This window comes from Phascolarctos cinereus, unplaced genomic scaffold (genome assembly GCF_003287225.1).
Source record: "Phascolarctos cinereus isolate Bilbo 61053 unplaced genomic scaffold, phaCin_HiC Scaffold_1;HRSCAF=81, whole genome shotgun sequence".
NCBI classification, from domain to species: domain Eukaryota; kingdom Metazoa; phylum Chordata; class Mammalia; order Diprotodontia; family Phascolarctidae; genus Phascolarctos; species Phascolarctos cinereus.
The window spans coordinates 13,678,761-13,705,464 of NW_027555514.1; the positions used below are offsets into that span (position 1 = coordinate 13,678,761).

Genomic DNA, 26,704 nt, shown 5'->3' on the forward strand with positions numbered 1-26,704 from the left:
AATGAATGATATACACAAAGAAGTAAACATAAAACATAGATTTTAGGTAAATACTAGATGTCCTTTAAAGTCCTCTGTCACTTTGGGTACTGGCTTTCTGGATGTGCACAGAGTTCCCTTTTGTTGGCTTCATCTCTGTGAAAAATGCCGGCAGAAAACCGGAGTCGTAAAAAGCAGACCTCCTGCTTATTACTAGCATTGAAAGGTCACTCATTAGACAGTAGAGCATAGGATCACAGCGGAAGGGCCAGGAGGGACCTTGGAATTCATCAAGTCTTCTCTCCTTTTGCCAATGAGAAAATAGAGGCCTGGGCAGGGAAGGGAAGGTCAGCAGATTTGCGAGTCACAGGAAACTAGGAGGGACTGACAGATTCCAAAAGACCTCGAAAGGCTAAAACATTGACCTTCCTTGAATGAGATGAAATTCACTAAGAGTAAATGTAAAGTCTTAGACCTGGGTCCAAAAAGTCAACCTGATGATGATCAATTAGATGACAGTTTGTCAGGATGAGAAACGATGTGTTGGTTTTAGTGACAGGGATAATCACGTGAGGCCAGTGAGGCCCCCAGATGGCTGGTGACTTGCCATACACGTAGTGAGGGGTAGAGCCAGGTTTCCAACCAGATGCATAATATCATAGCAGATGTCACTGGAGGACTTTATTTGCCATTCAGGTCAAAGAGAAGTGATTCCTTTGGGGAGCTCTAGCACATGAGGACCGTCCCTCTGACCATCCGCATGAGAATTTGCTCCTCTGGAGCAAGCTGGGGCAGCCAGGTGGCGCCATAGTGTATAGAGCCTGGAGTCGGGAAGACTTCATGAGTTCAAATCCAGCCTCAGAAAGCCACTAGCTGTGTGAGCCTGAGCAAGTCACTTAACCCCACTTAACTCAGTTTCCTCATCTGGAAAATGAGCTAGAGAAGAACATGGCAAAACACTCCAATATCTCTGCCAAGATAACCCCAAATGGGGTCACAAGGAGTAGGACACAACTGAAAATCTACTGAAATCGGAGCAAGCCAGCTTAAAGGGAAAACTGCCTTCGAGGTCAGTGGATTCAGGTCTGTGGTCGCTTGCAGCGCACATGCCAGAACCCAGTAGTCATAAAGCTCCTGCCCGTTCAGCTCCATCACATCATATACCAAACGAAGGCTGTAATTAAATTTTATGTGCGCAGCTGGGAGGCCGCCATTGGCCCCAAGGGTAGAAAGGCTTCTGTCTGGTAAAGCTTCACTGCAAACTGGCATGGTTTGCAAACCCGGGGGAAGCCGAAGGGTGGAGGAGGACGCCTTCCAATCCCACCAACCCAAATACAGAGGGGATGCTGTGATTGCTTGAGTAAAACATAGTCCAGTCATGAACGGGAAGGCATGGCACAGAGAAGTCTGCAGTGAGGGCATCTTCCCTTCTCAGACAGCGGACTGCAGAATCTATCCAAAGCCGGGCTGGGCTTGGGAACCCTCCCCTGCCTCTTCCCTCTTAGAGCACTAGTGAGAAGTACAGATGATTCCACTCAGATACAGCCTCTCTGGTCTGAATCAGGCCTGGGCCTGCCACTAGCTTCTTGGTCAGAGAAAAGCCTTTACAGAAGGCACGCTCTTAATTCCAATCCTGCCACACAAACCCTTTGTGGAGGGAGGGAGTAAACACTTTGGGGATTTTGTAAGCTCCAAGCGTCTTCAGTCTAAAGTTGGACAGGACCTTAATGGAGAACTCATTTTACAGATGAAGAAACTGAGCCTGAGGGGAAGGGGAATGATGATCCCGTGGTGAAACAGGAATTAGGTATCAGAGGCAGGATTGGAATCCAGGTCCTCTGAAGGACCAGAGCCGGTGCCCTTTCTACACAGCCACAGCGCCTCCCCCTTCCAAGAGGGGAGAGTCCCTCCATCAGAAGCATCTTGCAACAGACCGATAACAGTTAATACCTATAATAAAAACTCAGAAGGTTCAGGTGACTTACCTATGGTCACATAACTAAGAAGGACCAGGTACAGATTTGAAGTCCAGCTGTCTCTGCCTGAGGCAAACCACTGCCCCACACTGCCTCTCAAGGGAGTACACATATTAAGATACCACACCCACGTACTTCGAGTACATGTGTACTGCATACACACAATTCTTCTACTTTATGTAAAGGGTGCTTTGAGGGCATTTTCACACAGCACCAGCATTTGTGTGGGCGAGGTCTCCAAACCCTAGCTCTCTCAGGACACACCACAATTCCCTGTCATGGGGTTCTAGCTACAAACTTGGAACGCTTTAAGACCTCCAGGTGTGCCGTGTCCTTTCTGAGCCAGGGAGCATTTGCTTCTACCTGTGGCCTTGCTGGGGGCTCACCTGCCTTTCTGTGCTTGCCCCAGGTCCCGTGGGAAGACCTACGTTATCTCTTTGGGGAGATCATGTATGGGGGCCACATCACAGACAACTGGGATCGCAAGCTGTGCCGGGCCTACTTAGAAGAATTCATGAACCCCTCCATGGTAAGGCTGCCTTCAGATTTCCCCGGGTGACTGGCGTTGAACTAGAATCCAGTTTGTGCAAAGCCTTTGCTTGCTTCTGCCCTCAAGTTCCCAGTGGTTTCTCACTTCTTGATTTATCATGGGGATGCCTGTGCTGACGGGTCGTATCGCTGTTCCTCGGTAGAAGGTAAGCCCCTTGGGGACAGGCACTCTTCCCCAGGTTTTGGTTCTGTCTTTTCCTTTATTCTCTTGTGTTTCTCCTCAGTCCTGGCACATTGGTTTGGAACTGTGATTTCCTTGGCGTGGAGAACGCCCTCCACATGTCCAGATTGACACCTACTTCGAAATTCATGGTCCCCATTGTTTATGGGCACTGAGCAATTTGCACAGCAAGTGTGTGTCCAAGACAGGATTGGATTCTTTTTTGAGACAGAGTCTCCCCATGCCACCCAGGCTGTTGGGGTAGCAGTCACTCACTGGCAAAGCCCGCTGCTCAATAGTGCAGAGGTTTTGACCTGGGATGGTCCATCGATCCTTAGGCTGCCTAGGAGCTCACCATATTGATGCTGGACTTTGTGTGGACACCTACTCTGCTTGGGGAGAGAGGCAAGGGGCGAGAGGACCAAGCGTTTACTAAGCACCTGCTGTGTGCCAGGCACTGTGCTAAGCCCTTTACCATTATTATCTCATTTGCTGCTCCAGCAACCCTAGGAGGTAGGTGCTGTTATTATCCCCATTTTACAGATGAAGAAACTAAGGGAGGCAGCTGATAAGCGATTTACATAGCTAGTAAGTATCAGAGGTTGGATTTGAACTCATCTCCCTGGCTGTGAGGCTGGTTCTCTATCTGCTAGGATGCATTGCCTTGTATGTGAGAAGCATGTAACAAATGCGCATGAGCTTGAATTGGAACCGGTAGAATATTTATTTGTACAATGGTTTCTTCCCTAGCCAAAGGGCCCCCAAACCAAGTCATGAATGTTTGTTTTCCTCTAGGTAGAAGAAAGCTGAAAGGAACAGAGATTCCCTGCTCTCTGTCTCTCTCTGACTCTCATAAAACTCCAGGTTAGGATCCTTTACAGCCATTTCTAGGTCTAGGAAGGCATCCCTTCTGGGAGACCCAAAGTTATGTCGGTGCTCTTTGCCTCCAAGCTAATCTTCACAGCCCCTGCCTTTCAGTGCTATCCAGCTGCTTGTACCCTATATACCCCAGTTCATGAGCCAGGGGACCACCATGATTCTCCCAGGTATTTAACAAACCTCCCTCCCAGTAGAAATCTTTTGTTTTATCTCATCAGCCTGTTATGTATTAATGTGTGTTGTGATTATCTGTGTCTCTGTTTCATCCCCCCATGAAACAAGTTCTTTGAGAACAATTGTGGATAAAGTGGAAACAGGTTCCCAAAAGCATCTGGTCCAATCTATATATGAAGGAATGCCTGCTATAGTTTACCTGGCAGGTGGCAAGGAGGAAGAAAATGTTAGAGGATAGCTTTCATTATCTTGAAGTTTTTCTTGACTTCAAAACTAAATCGCCATTTTTCTGCTTTCACCCATTTCTCTGTTGAGCCCCCGGGGTCACCCCCAGGACAAATAGAATCCCTCCTCCATAGAGAGCTCTTCAAAGGGAGTGGCCATACTTTGTCCAGCCCTCTGCCTCCACCAGGCACCTCGAAATGCTGTCTACAAATTAGAAGCTTAATAAGTGTTTGCTGAATGAATGCTCAGCATTCTCAAGGTTTTAATTGTGTGAAAAGCAGCTGCACAATTTCTGTTGTTTCAGCCAGACTAGAATTTCCTACTTTTCCTAAAAAGGTTCTGATAGAAATGCATTTAGCAACTATAACTTGAACTCCTGGCAAGTCACATTCAAGAACTCCAGTACAATCCCATGGATATTTTTAACCACCTACTATGTGCTTGGCACTGTGCTAGCACTGAGAATACAACACAGCACCTGCCCCCAAGCAGCTTCTATTCTCTGAAGGAACATAACCATAAATAATACAATGTTCAAAATACTCAACAACTATCTGAAAATTTAAAATAAATGAAAATGGCTCCATTATGTCATTTCAAAACAGGAGACTCTGTGCGTGTGTTTCACAGACACATACCCAGAGTCCACCATCTTGGAACGAGATAATGAAGCCATTTTCCATGTATTTTAGACTATATATAACAATACACACATATGCATATTTTTTTCCTTCAGTAAAATTGATGGCGCTAAATACCACTTAGTGGGGGCTGTATAGAAAAGCTATTGTCTCCCCTCTGACTGCTGTCGCGGGCCGGCCCCCAGCTCCCAATCTTTTAGTCTTTGCTCAGTCCTAACGAACAGGATTGTACATGTCAGAAAGCCACTTTCAATATAGCTTGATTGGAAATCACTCCTCGGAAGGGGCCTGGGAGCAGGTTGCCATAGAGACGAGAAGGATAAACAGGGCTGTGTGTCTGACCTCCAGCAAGGCTGATTTCTCCAAATGATGGTGGAGGTCAGGGGGGCCTCTGGAGAAGCTCACACGGCTGTTTTGTCCTCCTCTCTGGCCTGTGGATAAGTAGAGAATTAGGGCTGCCAAACGAGACGGTCCATTAACCTTTGTCCGCCTCTTCACTGGCATCCCAGTGATTGCCAGTGTGGCGGGGGGGGGATGGAGCTGGAGGGGCATCGCTGGTGTGGGGATGCCCTTTAGAAATGCAGGGACCCAGCCTCCCAGACGGATCCCAGGAGGTGTCCGTGCTGACTGGCCACACCCTCGTGATGCTCAAAAGGCTGGGCCTCCGTAGGATCCCCAGACGCGGACTGACTTGCAGGAAAGATGTCAGAGCACCTAGTCACTTGTCGGTGATCACTGCCACAGATATTGCCCTAGGGTTCTGTGGTTTGTCAAACATTTTTACATATGTGCAGAGCTGTAATTAGGACAGGATGACTTCCTTTGGATTTTTTTTTCCCTCAGTGTCTGGCACATTAAGTGTGATTTCAGTGGGGTGCAGAAGCCCACGAGTCCCCTCAGGCCAGTGTCTCACACCCAGCAGGGGTCACTCGAGATGGTGCTTCTCTGTCAGAGGACAGAGCAGGCTTTGACCTCCAGATTCCTCACTGGGCCTCAGGCTACCATTTCCAAACCAGGCCAGCTATACTCTGGACATCCTTCTTAACTCTTCCCTGTAAACCAGACTTTGCCCCAGAGACCCAAAGTTCTGCTAGGTGAGCTCTGGCTTGATCTGGCTTCCATGTCATTTTCCAGCATTTCAGAAGCAGTCAGTATCCATGTACCTCATGCGCCTCGATGCACTGCCTTCCAAATTAGAGTGTGAGCGCTATGAAGGCAGTCCCTCTCACTTGCTTCAGCATATTTGTAGCCTGAGAGCTGAGTACAGTGCCTAACGCAGAGCAAACACCTAATAAACTGTTGTTCATTCATTGTATCGCCAGTTCAAGGGAGGCATCTAATTCATAAACATTTCTTAAGTGGCTACTAGTTGTGCTGAGCGTTGAGGACCAAAGAGGTGCAAGGTCAGTCCCTGGCCTCAGGGAACTCACCATCTAAGGGCAGCTGGTGAAGGGGAGAGAAGGCTGTCCTCGGAGTCAGGAAGACCTGGATTCGGTGTGACCCTGGACAGGTCATTTAACTGAGCAGTGCCCTGAGGAAGCTAAGCATGGCCAAGCCAGTGCTGATTTGTACTGCTTGAGGTAATGCCTTATATTCCTGAAATCCTGTGTCTATCTTAAGAGAGAGAGAGAGAGAGAGAGAGAGAGAGAGAGAGAGAGAGAGAGAGAGAGAGAAAGAGAAAGAGAGAGAACTCCCAGCTGACCAGCACCCTGACTTGCATACAGTAGGAGCTAAAAAGAGCTGGTTGATTGATTGAATTGGATTACATTCAATTGGGCTCTGAGCCGCTGTCTAGCTCTGAACTGGTGTGTGTGCTTAAAATCCCCCCATGTCCCCCATTATCTTATTTGATCTTGAATCTTGCCTGACATTAACTTGGCCTGCTTTATCTGAATATTTATTGCATTGGAGGAGTTGAGCCCTAAGCCCCTTCCTAGGCTGTAATCCTCTGATCCTCACAAGCTTGAAGGCTAAGTTCACAAACAACTAATCACATTTTTAACGCGCTAAGTACTCAGGAAAGGATTCAACTGGACGGCCAAAACAAACAAAAAGCAACCCTGGGTTTGGGTGGATAAGAACTTGGATTCATTCTATGTCAAGGGCCAGAAGGATTCAGAGACAAGCGTAGTGATTTGCCGTGGACCCTTTCCACCTGTGGCCCCCGAGGTCCTCAGCTCATCCTCAGTCCCTGCACAAATCTGAGGCCCAAAGACATTCGTTGTTCCTCGTAGAGGAAGTCCTGCATCTGCGTCTGTGACTTTCTTCATGCCCTCCCCCCCAACACGGGCTTCAAGCCCACTCCCTGTCTGCTTGCTAACTACAGGAAGGGGTGCTGGCTTCCTCTTCCTTGGACGTGTTCTAGTGATGCCCACTGAGGTCCTTCCAACTCTGTTTTCTCCTAGTCTGTGATACCTGCTTAGATTTTGTCTCCTCAAATGGATGGCAAGCTCTCTGAGGGCAGGAACCATGGTTATGTTTCTTGACATCCTCTGGAAAGCCTAATACAAAAGACAGAACAATAATTGGCAATTCCAGAGAGCTTTAACGTTTGCATGTACGCTACATCATTTGGGCCTCAAGTTTCTATGAGCGCTAACCCCATTTTACAGATGAGGACACTGAGACTCATAGAAGTTGCCCAGCATCACACTTGTTTATATGTATCAGCTTCCTGCCCAAACTCTATCCACTCCACCATGCTGCCTTATAGACAAGTATCTCCTAATCCCTCTGTGTCATCATGGGCAGGTGACTGCCCAGTTCCTTCATTTGTACAGTGCAGGGACGGTAGAATGTAATGTTCTTGGAGGCAAGAAATGTTGGGGTTTCGTAGTCTCTGTCCAGTGTCCAGCACATTGCTCGGTGGGTAGTAGATGCACTGAGTCCTAAGAAACTTGTTTTCATTAATAGGATAAATTTGTAATTAGTTTTATTAATTTTTCATGTAAAGAGATGCTTCCAAAGTACTTAGAAAGGTCTGTTTAATATTTCAAGCTTTATAGACTGTGATCTTTTTTAGCACAATTTAATATTACGATATAAGAGGAATTGATTTTCCTAGGAAAGGCAAACCTTTAAAACTTCTTCAAATGATTACAAATTCTATTGGGTGGAGTCTGAATTAATGGCATTTTAGGGACCTTTGATAATTATCCAACCTTTTGAGTTAAGGATTCCCATTTGATAACTTCTTGAAATTAATATCATCATGCTTAATAATCTTTCTACTGAAGCTGAAACAAAATCACATAGATATGAGTCTTCCATGGTCACGTTGAAATTAGACCTTGTGTGTTTAATTTGGAAATTACCTGACAGAGCTCTCTGAAACTGAGAATTTAAATCTTCAATTTTGTTACTTTACAGAACTTAGCAGAATCAAGAGTGAATTTTTAACCTATTTTTGGTTCGTCTTCTTAAGATTTCAACTGTTGCCCCTCCAAACGTCCAAATGTCTAAATGTTTCTTAAACCTGACTTGCTGCGTGAAGCATCAGCTCTGGGGCTCGCTCTCTCCCAGCTCAACAATGGACTTACAGGTTGAGGGTCCAGAGAACAGTTACTCCTTCCCCCCTCATGGATCTAGGAGTGAGCCAGAGGATCTACAAATGATTATGCAGTACTCTGGCTGATGAGCCCCTATCTAGTGTGCTCACCCAATATCATTTAACCCATTAACATCAATTTGCTTTTCCAAAAGGCATTTTCTAAAAAGGTATAGCAAGGACCAAGTACAACATCCCCCTAAACCAGGGACCGTCCCCCTCTACATACCCACATGGCCCTGAGAGAGGAGAATCAAACTTAAGTGATTGCTACAACCACCCCCAAAAAAAATATGTGGGGAGGGGTACTTCCTTCTATGGAGAATCCTTTCCTGCCTTCAAGGAGTCCATCAAAAGGTCACTGCTGAGTGTGGGATAGCCAATGGTTGAATCACTCCCTAGCTTGCAGGACACAAGGGCTCCTTGCAGGATAGTTCACTATTAGGACAAGAGGTCACTCAGGGTGGGTCGTTCATTAGACTCAGCTGTGGAGGGGACCTTTGTTGGCTCTGATCTGTTCAAGCTCACAGGGCCGCACCCTGGCCCTTTCGTTTCTGATACGCATTCATCATGGATCAGGAAAGCACAGCCACAAGGCAGGAAATGTGATGCCTTCACGGCCACAGGATGCCCAGCAGGGCAATGGGCAGAAGACCTGAACTTCCCCAGAGAAAATAGCTTGCCTATCCATTCAAGCCTTTTCTATGTTCCAGCTCAAGAACCCATTTCTTAAAAAGCTTCATTCCCTGGGGCAGCTAGGCAGCACACTGGATAGAGCACCGGCCCTGGAGTCAGGAGGACCTGAGTTCAGATCCGGCCTCAGACACATAACACTCACTAGCTGTGTGACCCTGGGCAAGTCACTTAACCCCTACTGCCTCATCAAAAAATAAAATAAGTTTCATTCCCACGCAGTAAGCCGATAGGAGCCAATCCGAGAGGAGCCAGAAGCAGGGAGGGGAAGGTTCCATCTTTCACGCATTTCTGGAAGCAGGCTCGTCAAGCCCGTGCACTGACAACAGGCAGACGCCATTGTGCCTAGGGACTGGGCTCTCAGAGGCAGCTGCCCTGACCACGGCCAGAGCACTGGAACTGGAGTCGTGAAGAGCAGAGTGGGGATCTGGCCTCACTCAATAGCTGTGTGACCCGGGGCAAGTCACTTCCCCACAATGGGGATAAGAATAGCACCTACTTTCCAGGGTTGTAGTGAGGATAAAAGGAGATAATACTTGTCAGGCATTTTGCAAACCTTAACATGTTAGAGAAATGCTAGCTACTCTTATCATTATCATCCAGTCCTCAATTACTCTTGAATCAAATGGAGTAATGTATGTAAAGCATTCTGCAAACCTAAAAGCACCACATAAATGTGAGTTATTAATATTTGATTATTTCATTGAATTGGACTCAAATTTTAATTAACTTTAAAATTTTAAATTAAAATTTTAAATCTTTAAGGTCCCTTCCAGCTCTGTTCCTATGATCTTCTTGCTATGTTCCTATGATAATTACTATTCATGGAGAGGTTTTTATCTTATCCTAGAGGCAAGAGGGAGCCACAGAAGTTTCATGAGCAGGAGAGTGTCATGGTCAGACCTATACGTTAGAAAAACGCTTTGGCCGCCTGATGAAGGATAGACTGAAGAAGGGAGAGAGATGGGGACAGATGCGAGAGGTAGAATCAACCAGACTTAGCAACTGATTGTTATTCTTATCATTAACAATAATTAATAACAATAATCACTGGCATTTCTATAACGCTTTAAGGTTTGCAAAGCACTTTACAAATGGTATCTCATTTTTGTCCTCACAACAACCCTGGGAGGTAGAGGCTATTATTATCCCCATTTTACAGATGAGGAAACTGAGGGAAACAGGTTAAGTGACTTGTCCAGGGTCACATGGCTTGTATTCAGACTGGTCTTTCCAACTCCAGGGGCAGCTGTCTATCCACTGGGCTACCCAGACTGGACGTGGGGAATGAGTGGGAGCTTAGGGTCACACCCACCCCACAGTCAGGAATCAGAGCAGGACACTAGTGAAGGAGGAAGGGCAAAGACTGTCTGGGAGGCGGAATAACCCCTTTTCTCCCTGTGGCGACAGTTCGAAGGAGAGCTCCTGCTGGCCCCGGGCTTCCCAGCACCACTCACCCTGGACTACGTGGGCTACCACCAGTACATAGAAGAAGCGCTTCCTCCCGAAAGCCCGGTGTTGTACGGCCTCCATCCCAACGCTGAAATCGGATTCCTGACCGTGACCTCAAATACGCTCTTCAGAGTCCTGCTGGAGATGCAGCCCAGGAATCTTCTGATCAGTGAAGAGCTGGCCCAGTCCACAGAGGAAAAGGTGCAGCATGAATTGATCTACCCTCTTGGCTGGGCTTAACCTGCTGCTTTCAGCTTGTTACTTGCGAGGCAGAAACGTGCAACTTAATTTTTCCTGCTTTTGAGGAGGACGTGGCAAATTTCTAAATTGCAATAGGCGACTAACTTTGCCCCCACCCCATTACTTCCCTTTCTCTGTTATAGTTACTTATATAAAACTGTAATAGCCCAAAGAGGTGGGCTATGGTCTGAGCAACTGGCCACAGGCCGAGCTCAGTGCTCTGCGGAGCTGGGCGGGACAGTGGATAGAGTGTCTGCCTTGCAGTCGGGAAGACACGAGTTCAAATTCTGCCTCAGGTGTTTGCTAGCTGCGTCCCCAGGCAAGCAACCACTCCATCTCCATTTCCTCCTGAAGGATGATCACAGTACCTGATTGGGTGATTAAGAGAATCAATCATTTTTAATGATTTAAATTTTAATGAATGATAGTTTTGGTAAAGCACTTGGCAAACTTAAAATGTTACGGGAATCATTATTATTCAGTGGAAAGAGCATCGCAGGTCAGACTGTTGTTGCTAACTCAATGTTAGCCCTGGTCGCTTTCCCTGATAGTAGCCATACTTAATATCTAATGGTTGGTAACAATCTGAACAAGAAAACAATGGTCATAACAGAAGACCTGGGTTAGAATCCCACTTCTACCATTCACTATCTGTGAGGGTTTATGCATGTCCTTTCCTTTTCTGTGCCTCAGTTTCCTCATCTGTAAAATGAGGCGAGTGGACTCTCTGACCTTCCCAATTCCAAACTGATAAGCCTGTGACACTCTGACATCTAGTTCAACCCATCCCTGAACAGGAATCCAATCTTTAGCCCTATCGACAAATGTCCAGGCACTCTTTGCTAGGAAGTTTTCCTAATATTAAGTTGAAATTAGCCTGATTAAAACTTCTACCCTTTGCTAACTTGGTAATCTTGGACTAAACACAGTATTAGGTAAACAGGCAGCTAGGTGGCGCCATACTGCACAGAGTCAAGGAAACCCATGTTTCTGAGTTCAGATTCGACCTCAGACACATCCCTGGTTCAGTGACTTGCCCAGGGTCACACACCTATTTGTCTGTTTCCTTACCTGTAAAATGAGCTGGAGAAGGAAATGGCAAACCACTCTAGTATCTTTGCCAAGAAAACCCCAGATGGGGTCACAAAGACTTAGATACCACTGAAACAGGCTGAACAACAATCAGGTAAATAATTAAAGTAGGTTAAGTAAATACAGAGATCCCTCTCCCCCCTGGAAGGCCCTCAAATACTCAAGATAGCTTTCCTGGCCCTCTGCAGTCTTCCTTTTCTCCAGCTAGAGATCCTAAGCTCCTTCAGCCCCACAGGGCCTCATCTCGTCCGTCTTCTCAGAGTTCTCCATCTCATTAACCTCCTTCCCATCCTCCAAACGAGGTCTGACTAGGGCAGAGGCCACCGGTGCTCTCACCTCCCTGGTCCGGGGCCCTCCTCAAGACTGAACACAACCTAAGAAGATGAAGGTTCATTTGGGGGCTGCCCATAAGACACTGAATGAAGTGTATGTTGAAGTCACTGGATCTGTGGCAGACAAGCAGCTTTCTAGGGAGAGATCTGCCATGTTCTGCTTGTGAAGCTGACTTTTTGAGCCCAAATGTGAAAGTTTACTTTGGACTCCCTCAAGTTTCAGCATGTTAGGTCTGTCCCCACGTTCTAGCCTGTGAAGAGACTTTGGGTCCCAATTCTTTCACCCAGTGATGATCTATGTCTTCTCTGGTGCCACTGGCATCAATGATGCTCTTATCCAAATTAAGAAACATATTAAACAGCACAGGGCTGAGCAGCAGCGTCTGTGGCACTCCACCAGAGACCCCAATCCAGGGCCACACCCAACCACCACTGACTTGTCTTTGGGTCTGGATGTTCAGCCAGTTCTCATTCAGTCACATCTGACTCTCTGTAAGCCCATGAACCAACCGTCCAAGGGGTTTTCTCGGCCAAGACGCTGGAGAGGTTTGCCATTTCCTGTTCTAGTTTTATGCAGGCAGGGGTTAAATGACCTGGTCAGGATCACAGAGGCAGTAAGTATGTGAAGTCAGACTCAAACTCTGGTCTTTCTGACTCCAGGCCCAGTTCTCTATCTACTGCACCACCCAACTTGCCCACTTCTGGGCAAACCTAAATGTGCTCTTCTCTACCCCGGTCTCCATTTTGTCCACCAGAATGGTTTGGGAGACTTTGTCCGATCTGGGTAAACTCTGATCTGTAGCATCTTCCCAGGTTCTCATGGAGTGAGAACATCTAAAGGGAAATGAGGAGAGCCTGTCATAGCCTGTCTCTATTCCTGAGGCCATGCTGACTTAGTAACCATTGTCTCCTTCCAACCATTAGATTTTAAGTGGGGCCATCGCTAGGGTGAATGACCATTTGCCCATGAGAACTTAACAATGAGTTAGTGAGAATAAAAAGCTTAAATGTGCAGCTGTGGGGAAGCAGAGCACCGTTAATAATAGCTTATTGGTGAGTCCCCAAAAGTGAGCCGGCTTCCTCAAGACCCGGTCAGGCCAGGCCCACCATTTTCTGACAATATCACCACATAGGAGACCATAGAAATGCTGAAGGCAGGGTTCAACCTAGAATTTAGCAAACCCCTGAACAAAGACTCCTGGGCTCCACACCATGGTAATTCATGACTCTTCCCAATCAACAAAGAAAGGCATTCTAGCAAGTGTCAGAGGTAAGATTTGAACCCAGGCTTTCCTGCTTCAGCACTCTGACTGCTAGACTGCTCACTACCCTCCCCACCAGGCCCTGATCCCAGGAAAGATCAATCTGTGCGCTCAGGAACGCTTGATGTTTCTGACTTAAGGTTAAGACTATTCTGGACGACATCTTGGAGAAGCTTCCAGAAGAGTTTGACATGGCGGAGATCACGCACAAAACCCCCCTGCGCAGCCCATACGTCCTCGTGTGTTTCCAAGAGTGCGAGCGGATGAATCTACTCCTGAGGGAGATCCGGGGGTCGCTGCAGCAGCTGGACCTCGGCCTGAAGGTGAGCAGAAGGGCCTGGGTCTGGGCTGGGCCTGGCCATCGAGGGGCACTCTCAGTAGGCCATTCCCTTCTCTCCCCCCACTGCAGGGCGAGCTCACGCTGTCCCCTGACATGGAAGCCCAGCAGACAGCACTGAATTATGACACTGTGCCCGACACCTGGCTCCGGCTGTCCTATCCCTCCACCTACGGCCTTGCCCAGTGGTAAGTGGTCCCAGGGTCCACCGAGCTTTGAATCCCCTTCCTGTCCACTCAGAATTACAAGGGGTGAGCCCAGAGTACTGAAGATAAAGCATACCCCTCACTCCCACCAGAAAGACAATGCACTTCAGATGCTGACCAAAACACTCCTTTTTGGACATGACCCATGGGGGAGTTTGTTTTGTGGGACTTTGCTGTTTTCTTTATTTTTTAATTCAGTTGTCAAGGGGAAGGAAAAGAGAGATAATCAATGCTTACAACTTTTTAAAGAAAAGAAACATATAGGATACACTGGTGGATTAAACTTGGGAGGAAGCAGGTCAGATACTGTCAGGCCACCATGATGGCTTCCCTTCACGACTGGCAAAAATAAGGGCGTTCTGATGGTCTCTCCTCTGACCCCCACTGGTCAGCCTGGACTTTGGAAGCCACGTCGACCTGATGGTCTCTCCTCTGACCCCCACTGGTCAGCCTAGACTTTGGAAGCCATGTCGACCAACCCTCTCATCTTTTAAGATGAGGAAACAGGGGCCCAGAAAGGCTGAGAGTTAGCCAAAGCCACCCAGGTAGATGGGTGGCAGACGGAAGACTTGAACTCAGATTCCCCATCTGGGCCTCCTTCCATTGATGTGATGACACCTTGGGCATGGTGTCAGGGTCCGAGTTCAAATCCCAGCACCTGCCTTTGCAGGGTCACCTTGGGGAGGCTGCTTCCCTGCCCTGGGTTTCTTCAGCTATAAAATGGGCACTGAGGGGAAGGTTTAGATCTCGAAGGCCCCAAATCCCAGCTCTAACTCCTGTGCTTAGCCTGTTTAACCACCAGCTTTTCTGTGCTGGAGGCTTTTCCCAGAGACCTCTCTGTCCCCACTTTTCTAAATGCCCTAACACCTGTGATCCTTTGATGGAGAGGTTAACTCTTGACATCTAAACTGCTTTTCATCCGTCCTCTGGGGCCTCGGAGCTGGATTCAGTGGCCACTGCTCCTCCCTCCCCGATGTCATATTCTGTGACCTCACATGGGCCTCACAATGACCTGGTGAGGAGGGCACTGAAAGTCTTGTCCCCAACTTACAGATGAGGAAACTGAGCCTCAGAGGCAGTGACTCACCTGCGGTCACATGGCTAACTGCCGTCAGAGGTGGATCAGACCCTGGTCTGCCTCTTTGTTGACACAGATTGCACCCAGAAAGTGGGCTGTCAGTGGAAGCAGAGCCTGAGCCTCCCCCTGCGGGGTGAGTGAGGCCCCTCCAGGAGGCCTGGACAGCCCACAACTGGAATGCTTCGCAAACCTCAAAGCCCTATACAGATGCTACCTATCACTACTGCTCGATAATGCGCACGTCCAGAAGGGCTCCCGCCACCCTGAAACGATCATGCAGGTTTCCATGTCGCATCCTGAGCACAGTAGGTGCTTCATAACTGTTGTTTGAAACCTACCTCCGACGCTTGCCCGTTGCGTGACAACCTTTGAGCCTCAGTTTGCTCCAATGTGAAATGGGGAGAGCAGCATTTGTAACACCTACCACCCAGGGTTAAAACTGGAAATGCGGGAAGGAAAGGGATCTGCTGAGTGATGCTGTGCTCAGCACCTCACACAGACAACCCCACTGCTCCTCATTCCTACTGCTGCCCACTGAGGCTGCCCTACAAGGAGCCAGGCATGACAGAGGGTGTCCCAAAAGTCTCAGTGCTGCTTTTAAGCATTTCTATGATAGTTATCTTTAAGCTATTCAAGCATTAAACTGCACCAAGACTTTGGGGACACCTCTGCTTTGTCAGATGTTTTTAAACAGATGCAGAAACGGGTCAGTTCCTGGAACCACAGAGAGAATGTTTCCAGGATCAGCGGCAGTCCTCCTCACCTTGTGGATAGGGAAACTGAGGTTGCAGGTTGACCTGCCCAAGGTCCCACAGACAGCAGGCACTGGAGATGGGCCGTAGACAGGCTAACAACCTCGACAGAGAACTCTGACCAAAGTTACCAGTTAAACAATTTTTATACTAAAAGGGAAAATGAGCCTCCTTGGAAATCTTGGAGGGACACTACAGCCCCACCTGGGAGCCAACGCACCACTTACACCCCCCAGTATATTAGTCCGGACATACTTAAAGAAGATAACTCTGCTAACAGAAGTGTAACTAGAAGCACAATTCCCCTGAGAGTGACCGCTCTTTCCTACTGTGACCAGTAGCAGCGGTCTTATTTGCCATTAGCCTCTCTCACCCTAATTCACTGTGTATTTGTCTTTTTATTTAACTAAAACCTCACCACCCACACCCACTTCTAGAATTGTGATTCTCTGAGAAAATGGCTGTTCTCTGGAAGGACAGGCTGATAACCAGAGTCCAAGCTGCTTTTTATCTCCCAGGCAGAAGGCTGAAGAAGCCAATTTATACAACCCTCAGGTTTTTGGAATTATGGGCGTGGTCTCAGGAGGAAACCTCCAATTCCCAACAAATTAACCTTAAACTCCAGATTAATCTGCAGGAGGTGGAGGTGGAGGTTGGCTCCATTCCACCTGCTCTCCAGATTCACCTGTGAGTTTGCAAAACCTCTCCAGGACCAATTGGGACCTGTTAGAATCCATTGGATTTTCTCCTTATCTTCCCCCAGGTTCAGCGACCTCCTCATGAGGTGCCGACAGCTCGACACCTGGACCCAGGACTTGGTCATGCCAGCTGTCGTATGGCTGTCCGGGTTCTTTAACCCACAGTCCTTCCTGACAGGTAGGGGCAGGGCTCTCCCACCCGGCTGCACAATATTCACACCAGCAGGGAGCGGGCTTTTCAGCTCTTCCCTCCCAAGGTCCCCAGAAAATGACAGCAGGCAGACAGGGCTTCATTAGTGGAAGGAGCCAAGCCTGGGACATTCCCCAACGTGCCCACTTGTGATCAAAGGCCAACTCGGCTCCCTATAGACAGTTTTCTTATCCACTTTGTTCTCCCCTCCGGAAGCTGTCATGCAGAGCACGGCTCGGAAGAATGAGTGGCCTCTGGACAAAATGTGCCTGACCGTTGATGTGACCAAGAAAACCAAAGAGGATTACGGCCACCCCCCCAGGGAAGGAGCATACATTCATGGGCTCTTCATAGAAGGTAAGAGCCTCACTAGGATTATACAGCAGGTGCTAGGTCCCATTTTACAGATGGGGAAACTGAAGCCCATAGAAAGGAAGTGACTTGCTCAAGAGTCTCCAAGGTAGCTGAGTGGCAAAGCCTGGATTTGAACACAAATCTGAGTCAAGGAATCATTCTGCTATAACACACAGCCCCCAGAGCACACTGCACTTGGACCCTGGCCCACCAGCAATGCTGCACACCTAGCCAGAAGCCCTCCTAAGGTCTACAACCAAGGACTGGTGCAAATTATTCCATGTGTCCCTTTGAATCAGGAAGACCTGGGTTCAAATGCCGGCTGTGACACATACTAGTTGTCCAGCCTCAAACCCCACCAGCTGTGTGCCTGTGGAAGGGAAGGAGTTTCCTGAAACAGTGAAATCACAGGACGAGACCCAAAATGATTTTCTAGAATACAACTGCAGAATGACAGCATTGTGCTTCCTTTTATCACTGACCTAGAGAAAAGCTTCTTAACCTGAGGCCATGAACTCCTTTGATCAAATGTTAACCAATGTCCAACATAAGGTTTCCTTTCTAATCCTATGTAGTTTCTGCCTTTACAGTCATTGTTCTGGGAAAGTCCCTGAGAATCTGCCACTGAGCCAGAAGGAATCACAGGATTATAAATTTAGCCTTGGAGGCCATTAAGTCTAACCACCCCCCCCATTTTACAGATGAGGAAACTGAGGGCCACAAGGTTATCTGGGGAGGGATTTTAATGCAGGCCTCACTCCAAGCCCCAGGCCCTATCCTTTGGAGATGCACTGCAGCCCGATCCTTGTGCAGGTAACACAATGGAGAGCTTGGGGCTCTGCACCCCAAACTCCTGCGCAGTTTATGCTGTGGCCATCAGACATCTCTCCTCTGTGGGTGCTCCAGTGCTCAGGTGCTGACAGCTTTCTCTGGGTTCCCAGCTGATTCTCCTGCCCAAGGCCACCCCCTGGTGGACATGCTTATTCACAGCAACGTGGCCAAAGATGGTAGCAGATCTGAGGAGCAGCAGAATGGAATCCTGGCCCAACAGAGTTCGGTAACAGGCCCCGAGTCCAGGATTTCTGGGGAGCACCACTTCATGCCTCAGTTTCCCCACCTGTAAAGCAGGAGACTGGGTGGTGAACACTAAAGAAAACTCTGGGTTTGAAGTCAGGAGACTGTATCGTGGCCTCCTCAGTTTCTCCTGCATAAAACGAGGCTGGGTCCATCTCTTCTTCAAGGATCTGAAGCTAACACTCTCTGGCTTCCCTAGGCTGCTTAAAACACTCATTCAAAGTCAGCTTTCTGAGCCTTCCCTAGATGCAGGAGATGTCGAGGCAAGCCTAGAACTCACCTCATGTTAGCCTCGTCAACTCCCCTGTGTCTAGCAGGAATGCAAGATTTGGAGTGAGGAGCTCCTGGTTCAAATCCTGGCTCTCATGGGGTATTTTCACTTGCCCTCCTACCAAAGAGAGTTCTCTGTAACCCCGTAAGCACCCCAGAAATTTGAGTTCTCACCTCTAGAGTTTCAATCTTCTCAGAGCCAATGGGAGCTTCTTCTATCTCCCAAGCTTGCTGGTGATTATCATCTCTTTCACTGAAAACGCAAACTGTCAGAACTAAAAGACACCTCATGGCCCCATTTAAGCTAATTCCTCCTCTTTACAGATGAGGAAACCAAGGCCGAAAGAGGAGGGCAGACCCTTCCCTCCTTTGCTCTTAATTTCAGTCACTTACCATTTTATGAAGGGTATCCTCCCCACCTCTCCCTCAAAGAAATCAATGGGCTAAAAAAAGAAATGATGATAATTGTAACTTTTATTGCATCAAACTGTGTGATCTGTAGCTGGAGAAAACTAGCCACCCAACCCAAGCGTTCCATACAGCAGTGACTCATGTGCGGCTCTCTGTCCTAGGCGCCCGATGGGATGTCCAGGCTGGAACCATTGTGGAAGCCCGCCTCAAGGAGTTGACATCTCTGATGCCGGTCATCTTTGTCAAAGCCATTCCGGCGGACAGACAGGAAACAAAGCAGACCTACGAGTGCCCCGTGTACAGAACCCAAACCAGGGGCCCCACCTACGTGTGGACCTTCCGGCTAAAGAGCAAAGAGAAAACGGCCAAGTGGGTGCTGGCTGGGGTGGCCCTGCTGTTGTCTGTGTGAAAGGTGAGACCTGGGGGCCTTCTCCTCAGCACAGGAATCTGGCATCCTTCGGCTTTTCAGGAAGTTGTTCCCCCGAGGATGATATTCAAGCTTCTTCACTTTTACATCTTACACAGAAACTACCAAGGCTGTATCGTTTCTCCAACCCCAGGAAAACGAAAAGACATACAAGTAAACACAAGTGGGACCCCCCAAGCCAAAGGCCACACTCTCCCCGCTTCTAGCTCCCCTCTGAGCATACCTCTGTTATGGCTAAAACAAAGCATCTCCAACCCCAGCAACAAAAATTAAGTACAGTGCCCCCTTAACACATTCACCAACGAAATCAATAAAAAAACAAGGCTGAAAGCATCCCATCCCCCCGGTGGGATTTCTGCTCTTACGGATACTAAGCACCAAGTAAAAATTCTCACATGGGGAACCCTAACTACGGCTCCCTTCCTACAGGAACAGGGCAACGGCCAGGCGGGTTTTTCTACAAGCAAACTAGGACTCGATCTCTGATGAAAATAAAACTCTATGCTTTCAAGTTCTTACAAGTAATTGCACTTTGTAACAAAGGGTAAAGAAAACAAAAGCCCAGATTCTACATCTCGAATGCATCTTAGACTAAGGCTGGGAGCTCTGTCACACCCCCATGCTCTGAGTCTGTGGGGAAACACGCTTGGCTAACCTGAGGCCTCAGGCAGTCATTCTGATCAGGGCTTTATTTGGGGCACGATGTATACCTGAGCATTTCCTTCCCAGGGCGGGAGCAGCTCACCAAGCCGCCTCCTTGTAAACTTAACCTGAAAGATAACTACACCATTATTCTCATTGTGCTTTTCAATTAGAAGCTTTTTTTAAAGACTTCAATGTACTAGGGTGCCTATCATAGGGTGTCTACAATACACAGACCCCTTCACTAAGATGACTGCTTTCCTGAGAAACTTTTTTATGAACGTGGAATAAACCGTCACAAATCGCACACAGGAAGACGTGAAACTGCTTCATTCCCCCCCACAGCTGCTTCCTGTACAAATAAACCATCCCAACAATGGGTCACATTGGGAACACCAATGGGGGGGGGGGTCTTGCCAGCTGCTTTCTCCTGCATCTTAATGGTCTTCAACCAGCTGTTTCTGTATGCTGAGAAACAGAGATGGGAAAAAGATGCAGCTGTTTACTATAAATCTATACCATATCTATACTATAAATAAAAGTTACCCCCAACATTTTACCTCCCTCTGCTACATGCACAGTTCCTCAGAGTAATACAGAAAGTGTCCCTAAAGTCTTAGGGCATTCAACCTTACAAATGCACTAAGACTTTGGGGACACACTGTATATTCCCTAGAGGACAAGAAAGCACAACCCTCCCCTTCCTTGCTACCTCCCACACACATTTTCTGTTGAGTTAACTCCTCTGGTTTCCTACCCTTTCCCATGATTTCTTTCTCAGCTTTTAACCTGGCCAGGCCTCACCTTTCCAAGTATTCTTTCACATTGTTGTAGCCATAAAATTTGGCCAGGTGGATGAGGATCCCAGTAGCGCAGCGGCCGTCACGCCTCCGACAGTAACTGCAATTGCAAATCCCACGACAGGGAGGGCACACCCAGTCCTGGGAGAAAGAGAGGGGTAATCACTGACTTTTGGGTTCCATGTGGCCATCTTCCAGGGGTGAGCTGGATTCCATGGGCATTATCATGCCCAGGGTCCTGCAGCGTGGAGGTGGGGTCTAGAGCCAGGCCAGCCCACTGACGCCAGCGAGGGCCGGAACGCAAGGACGCCTAGAGGAGCACGGCTCTCCCACCACATCCATGGGGCGACACAGGACGCAGGGCAAGAGCGCTAAAGCCCACAGTTACTAACAGGTCAGCGACTCCCAGAACAGCCAATCTGGGTGCCAATCCTGAACCTGCCACTTCCCACCTGAGAGACCCTGGGCACACAGCTTCTCATCTGTGGGTCTCAGTTTCCTAGGGACGATAACAGCACCCACCTCCCAGGATGGCTGTGAAGCTCAAATGAGAAAATATTCAGAAAACACTTTGCAAGCCTTAAAGAGCTGCATAAATGCTGATTATTAACATTACAATCTTGAGAAGAACATGCTATCATCGTTTCCATTTTGCAGATGAGGAGACTGAGGCAGACAGCGGTTTAGTGACTTGCCTAAGGTCACATATCTACTAAGTGTCTGGGGCCAGATTCAAACGTAGGTCTTTCTAACTCCAGGTCCAATGCTCTATCCACTGTGCTACTCAGTGTCTGTCAGCTACCACTATTGATGAATATCAAATAATAAAATATTATTAATAATCACAGATATTATCATTCCTGTTACTGGAATGCCATCCAACTTCTCATTCAAGGCCTCTTGTGTGTGGGCAGCCTCTTCTGCTGCTGTCACAAAGCCTCCCCTAACCTCCTCCCGGTCCCTGTCCTCCCAAGGACAGGGGCCATTCACCCATCAGGCTGGGAGCCTTCCCTGCTTTCTCTCCTGACACCCCAAGGAGACCAGTGGAGAGCTCTGACTCCCCCTAACTTCTCTCTCACTATAAGCTGAGGAGGAGCCCGCCTCCTTCCCCCTCTCATTCACTTCTTGGGCAAGCTCCGCTCCTTACTCTGGTCTTCCATTCTGGGATGTGCCACAGCTTGCTTCCTGACATCAAACCTAAATCTGACAAGATGAATGAACGGCTGGTTGGGAGCTCTGCCCACAGCTTTTCAAGAGATTATTTCCTTCTAACAGTTCACTATATTTTTAAAGCCCTTTAAACTCAACAAAGGAGGCAGAGCCAAGATGGCGGAGTGAAAGCAGTGACTTGCTTGAGCTCTCCCCCAAACCCCTCCAAATACCTACAAAAAACAGCTCTAAAATAATTCTGAAGCGGCAGAACCCACAAAAACACAGAGTGAAGCAAATTTCCAGCCCAAGTATGTCGCGTAAGGCTGGGAGAGGAGCGCAGTGTGGCGTGGGTGCACAGTCCACAGTGAACCTGGAGCAGGCCTCAAAGGAACAAATCACACGCAGCTATGGCAGATGCCAGACTTCTCAACCCAGGAAAGCCAAAGACAACTTAGAAGGTCAGTGGGAAAAGTCTGTTTCAGCGGTGAGAGAGAAGCTAGGTCTCAGAGCCAGTCCCAGAGTGCAGAGCACTGAGCGTGGGTCCCTGGGCAGTGGCTGCGTCCTGAGCTTCCAGTCCACAGACTGAGGGGGAAATCGAGTGGCTGATCAGAGGGAGACTGCAAGAATCTCTTTGCCAGTGCTGATGCAGGAATCTCTTGCTTTGCCCGTGCTTGGATCTGGGTCACAGTTCTGGGTGGTGGTCCTGGGGTAAGGAGGAGTACTGGTGTGGTAGAGCTCGTAGTGGCTGTAGAGAGGAAACCCTCCTCACAGTTCCAGGACAGAAAGCAGTACTTGTGGTCACTAACAGACTAGAGCACAGGCCAGAAAAGGAGTAAACACCTTGTCCCTTATCATACCACCTTGCAAGAACTGAAAATTTACAGGTCCCTACAAGTATCTCTGAAAACAGCTTGGGACAGTACATTCTCCACATTGGAAGCAGACTCTTACCTTAACAAAGAGTTTAAAACTCAAGTAATTGGCCGGGATCATGAGCAAGCAGCACAGAAAGAGTCAGACCATAGAATTTTACTTTGGTGACAAAGAAGATCAAAACTTACAACCAGAAGAAGACAACAAAGTCAAAGCTCCTACATCCAAAGCCTCCAAGGAAAATATGAATCAGTCCCAGGCCTTGGAAGAGCTCAAAAGGGATTTTGAGAAGCAAGTAACAGAGGTACAGGAAAAACTGAGAGTGATGCAAGAAAATCATGAAAAACAAGTCAACAGCTTGCTAAACGAGACCCAAAAAAATGCTGAAGAAAATAACATCTTAAAAAATACCCTAACCCAAATGGCAAAAGAGGTCCAAAAAGCCAATGAGGAGAAGAATGCCCTAAAAAGAAAAATTGGCCAAATGGAAAAGGAAGTCCAAAAGATTACTGAAGAAAATACTTCCTTAAAAATTAGAATAGAGCAATTGGAAGATAGTGACTTTATGAGAAATCAAGACACTGTAAAACAAATCCAAAAGAATGAAAAATTAGAAACAATGTGAAATATCTCATTGGAAAAACAACTGACCTGGAAAATAGATCCAGGAGAGAGAATTTAAAAATTATTGGACTATCTGAAAGCCATGATCAAAAAAAGAGCCTAGACATCATCTTTCAAGAAATTATCAAGGAAAACTGCCCTGATATAGTAGAACCAGAGGGCAAAATAGAAATTGAAAGAATCCACAGATCTCCTCCTGAAAGAGATCCCCAAAGGAAAACTCCTAGGAATATTGTAGCCAAATTCCAGAGTTCCCAGGTCAAGGAGAAAATATTACAAGCTGCCAGAAGAAACAATTCAAGTACTGTGGAAACACAATCAGGATAACACAAGATTTAGCAGCTTCTACATTAAAGGACCGCAGGGCATGGAATATAATATTCCAGAGGGCAAAGGAGATAGGATTACAACCAAGAATCACCTACCCAGCAAAACTGAGTATAATCCTTCAGGGAAAAAATGGTCATTCAGTGAAATAGAGGACTTTCAAACATTCTTGATGAAAAGACCAGAGCTGAATAGAAAATTTGACTTTCAAATACAGACTCAAGTGGAACATGAAGAGGTAAACAGGAAAGAGAAATCATAAGAGACTTATTAAGATTGAACTATTTACATTTCTGCATGGAAAGATATTTATAATTCATGAGACCTTGTCAGTATTAGGGTAGTTGGAGGAAAAATTATATGTATGTATTAGAGAGAGAGAGACAGAAAGGGCAGGCACAGGGTGACTGAAGATTAAGGGGTCGTATCTGGAGAATAAAATTAAGGGATGAGAGAGGATTATACTAGGAGAAGAAGAAGAAAAGGAGAGGTAGAATGGGGTAAATTATCTCACAAAAAAAAAACAGAAAAGAAAAGCTCTTACAGTGGAGGGGAAACAGGGGAAGGTGAGAGGGAATGAGTGAATCTTATTCTCATAGGATTTGGCTTAAGGAGGGAATAACATAAACATTCAATTGGGTATGGAAATCTGTCTTACCCTACAGGAAAATAGGGGGAGAAGGGGACAAGAGAGCAGGGGGATGATAGAGAGGAGGGCAGATTGGGAAAGGGGTAATCAGAAGCAAATACTTCTGAGGAGGGACAGGGTCAAAAGAAAGAATAGAATAAATGGGGGGCAGGATAGGATTAAGGGAAATAGAGTTAGTTTTTCACAACATGTCTACTATGGAAGTGTTTTGCATAACTGCACATGTGTAACCTATGTTGAGTTGCTTGCCTTTTCAGTGAGGGTGGGTGAGGAGGGAGGAAGGGAGAAAATTTGGAACCCAAAGTTTTAAAAACACATGTTCAAAAAAAAATGTTTTCACATGCAACTGGGAAATAAGAAATACAGGAAATGGGGTACAGAAGTCTATCCTGCCCTACAAGGAAAATAGAAGGGGAAGGGGATAAGACAAGGGGGGGAGAGATAGAAGAGAGGACAGACTAGGAGAAGGGGTATTGAGAATGCATGCCATCTTGGGGTGGCGGGAGGGGCGAGATGGGGTGAAAATTTGGAACTCAATCTTGTGGAAGTAAATGTTGAAAACTAAAAACAAAGAAATTTATATTAAAAAAAGTGACTTCCTACCGGGTCCAAGAGAGCTGATCTTACATCTTCCCCATAACGATTACGGAGGCATGGGCCGCAGAACTGCCCTCTCACTCCCCCACAGTCCAGGTTCCGACACACTGTCTTAGTATCAATAGTCTTCTGTCGGCACTGATGGCACGTATTACCCTAAAGTGTGGAAGACGGCAATAAAGGGATAAATTTTGACAATTCCTCTACATGACAGAATAGCTTATACAATGACATCTATTATGCCACCCCAGCCTCTTATCAAGAACCCAGCACCTGAACCTGTCCAGCACCCACTAAGTGCCTCTCATACACAACTGAGCTCATTCTTCCCCCTCAAATAAAACCAGGCAGACAGACTGTCTTTCGCCTCTTCTTGTATCCCCAGAACTTGGTAAAGTACCTGGCACATATAAGGTACTTAATAAATGTCTAATGATTGACTGAAATCATCTTTCACGTTTGCAGATGAAGTGAGCTGACAAGGAAAGCAGTTTGGAAAGGGCACTGGCCCTAAATTCAGGTGACTGGATTCAAAATCTGCCTCTGGTACTTAACTAAGACAAGACAATTCACCTCTATGGGCCCCTGTTTAATCACCTGCAAAATAAAGGGAGGCGTGAACTCGGTGGCCAAGGTACCTTCCCTTTCTAAATCTATCATCCCAAGCACACTGAGCTCATTGCTACTGTCCTGCATGGATGCTTTTCCTGATAGAATCTCTAGCCCCTTTTAAATCCTAGCTCAAATGCCACCTCCCAGATGGCCCCCCCCCCACCTTCTTACAAATCGTTCATGCGTCCCACTAAAAACTCTGCATACATCTTTTATCTGTGTACATGTTTTCCCACCAAACAGGCAGGTAAGCCACCTGAGGGCAGAAGCTATCTTGCATTTCTCTTTTGTGTCCTCAGCACCAAGCACAGTGCCTGATACACAGCAGGTGTTTAATACATTCTTACTGAAAAAAGCCAAGAGCACAAGTTCCCAAAGCAGAAAACTTGTCAGGACTACAGGAATACATGACCCATTTCTCTTCCTCTAAAAAGTCACCTTATTTTGAGTCAGGGATGATCTGTCCCCCAGTTTCACACCTACTCTCTGGACTCTGATGCAAGTTAGCATGCAAAAGAGGATTCCAAATACCAATTCCCCTGTGTGGCAAATGTAGGGGAAGAATCTCATATTAAATATTATTTTCAGATAACGAAGTCCTTACCAGAACTTTATCATAGATTTTATCTCTAACAGTTATGGCGATATTTTCTAAGTCATCTTCAGTGATTTCATCCACTCGCCGGAATGACGATAGACGCCGTTTTCTATACACACGGCCTTTACCCTAGAAAACAATCAGACACATTAGGCCTCTCTGACAGAGAAGCAGGCAGGAGCTTGAAAAGTACAACCTATGCCAGTTGTAATCCACTATATACAGACAGTCAGACAGAGCTAGAAGACAAACCGGCAACGCTTCTACCTTCCACCTGTCCACCCAGGTCTCAGAAGCAGGCATAGTAACCAAAGGGATGGGGCACTGGGAGCCAGAGGACGTTTTTCCTGAGGCAGCCACATGACACAGAACACTGGGCGTGGAGTCATAAAGAGCCAAGCTCAAATCTAGCCTCCGACATTTCCTACCTGGGTGACACTGGACAAATCTTAACCTCACCTGCAAAATGGGGATAACAGTACCTACCTCATGGGTTATGTGATCAAATGACGTAATATACGTACTGATCTTTGCAAATCTTAAAGCACTATAGAAATGCTTGCTAATTTTCTTTAGTCCTGACTTTGCTGCTTACAATCTTTGTAACCCTGAGCAAAACATTGCCTTTCTCTGGGCCTCAGTTTTCTGATCTATAAAATGAGAGTGCTGGGAAAAAAAAAGGATATCTAAGGTCCCTTTCAGCTCTCAACTCAATCCTATATTTCCAAAGCACCGTTAGCCTTGGACCTCTGGCTAATGCAAAGTGCACCAGTAATGAGTTGATCTCAAGGTCTTGGAAACTCCACATCCTCCTTCTCAGCTGTCCGTTCCG

The 26,704-nt window shown here is 47.1% G+C and overlaps 2 protein-coding genes across 2 annotated transcripts in view; one reads left to right on the forward strand and one right to left on the reverse strand.

Moving 5' to 3' along the window:
• The window catches only part of DNAH11 (dynein axonemal heavy chain 11), a 320,191-nt gene extending 301,211 nt beyond the window's left edge, over window positions 1-18,980 (forward strand). The window contains exons 76-82 of the mRNA XM_078150757.1: window positions 2,365-2,484; window positions 10,234-10,476; window positions 13,342-13,524; window positions 13,611-13,726; window positions 16,338-16,450; window positions 16,679-16,819; window positions 18,733-18,980. Of these exons, the coding sequence (XP_078006883.1) occupies window positions 2,365-2,484; window positions 10,234-10,476; window positions 13,342-13,524; window positions 13,611-13,726; window positions 16,338-16,450; window positions 16,679-16,819; window positions 18,733-18,980 (1,164 nt within the window). The remainder of the gene's footprint in view (window positions 1-2,364; window positions 2,485-10,233; window positions 10,477-13,341; window positions 13,525-13,610; window positions 13,727-16,337; window positions 16,451-16,678; window positions 16,820-18,732) is intronic.
• CDCA7L (cell division cycle associated 7 like) overlaps window positions 18,617-26,704 on the reverse strand; it is a 34,134-nt gene continuing 26,046 nt past the window's right edge. Inside the window, exons 7-10 of the mRNA XM_020993275.2 lie at window positions 25,879-26,001; window positions 24,669-24,818; window positions 20,445-20,581; window positions 18,617-20,108 (exon numbers count right to left, since the gene is read on the reverse strand). Of these exons, the coding sequence (XP_020848934.1) occupies window positions 20,078-20,108; window positions 20,445-20,581; window positions 24,669-24,818; window positions 25,879-26,001 (441 nt within the window). The 3' untranslated portion in view covers window positions 18,617-20,077. The remainder of the gene's footprint in view (window positions 20,109-20,444; window positions 20,582-24,668; window positions 24,819-25,878; window positions 26,002-26,704) is intronic.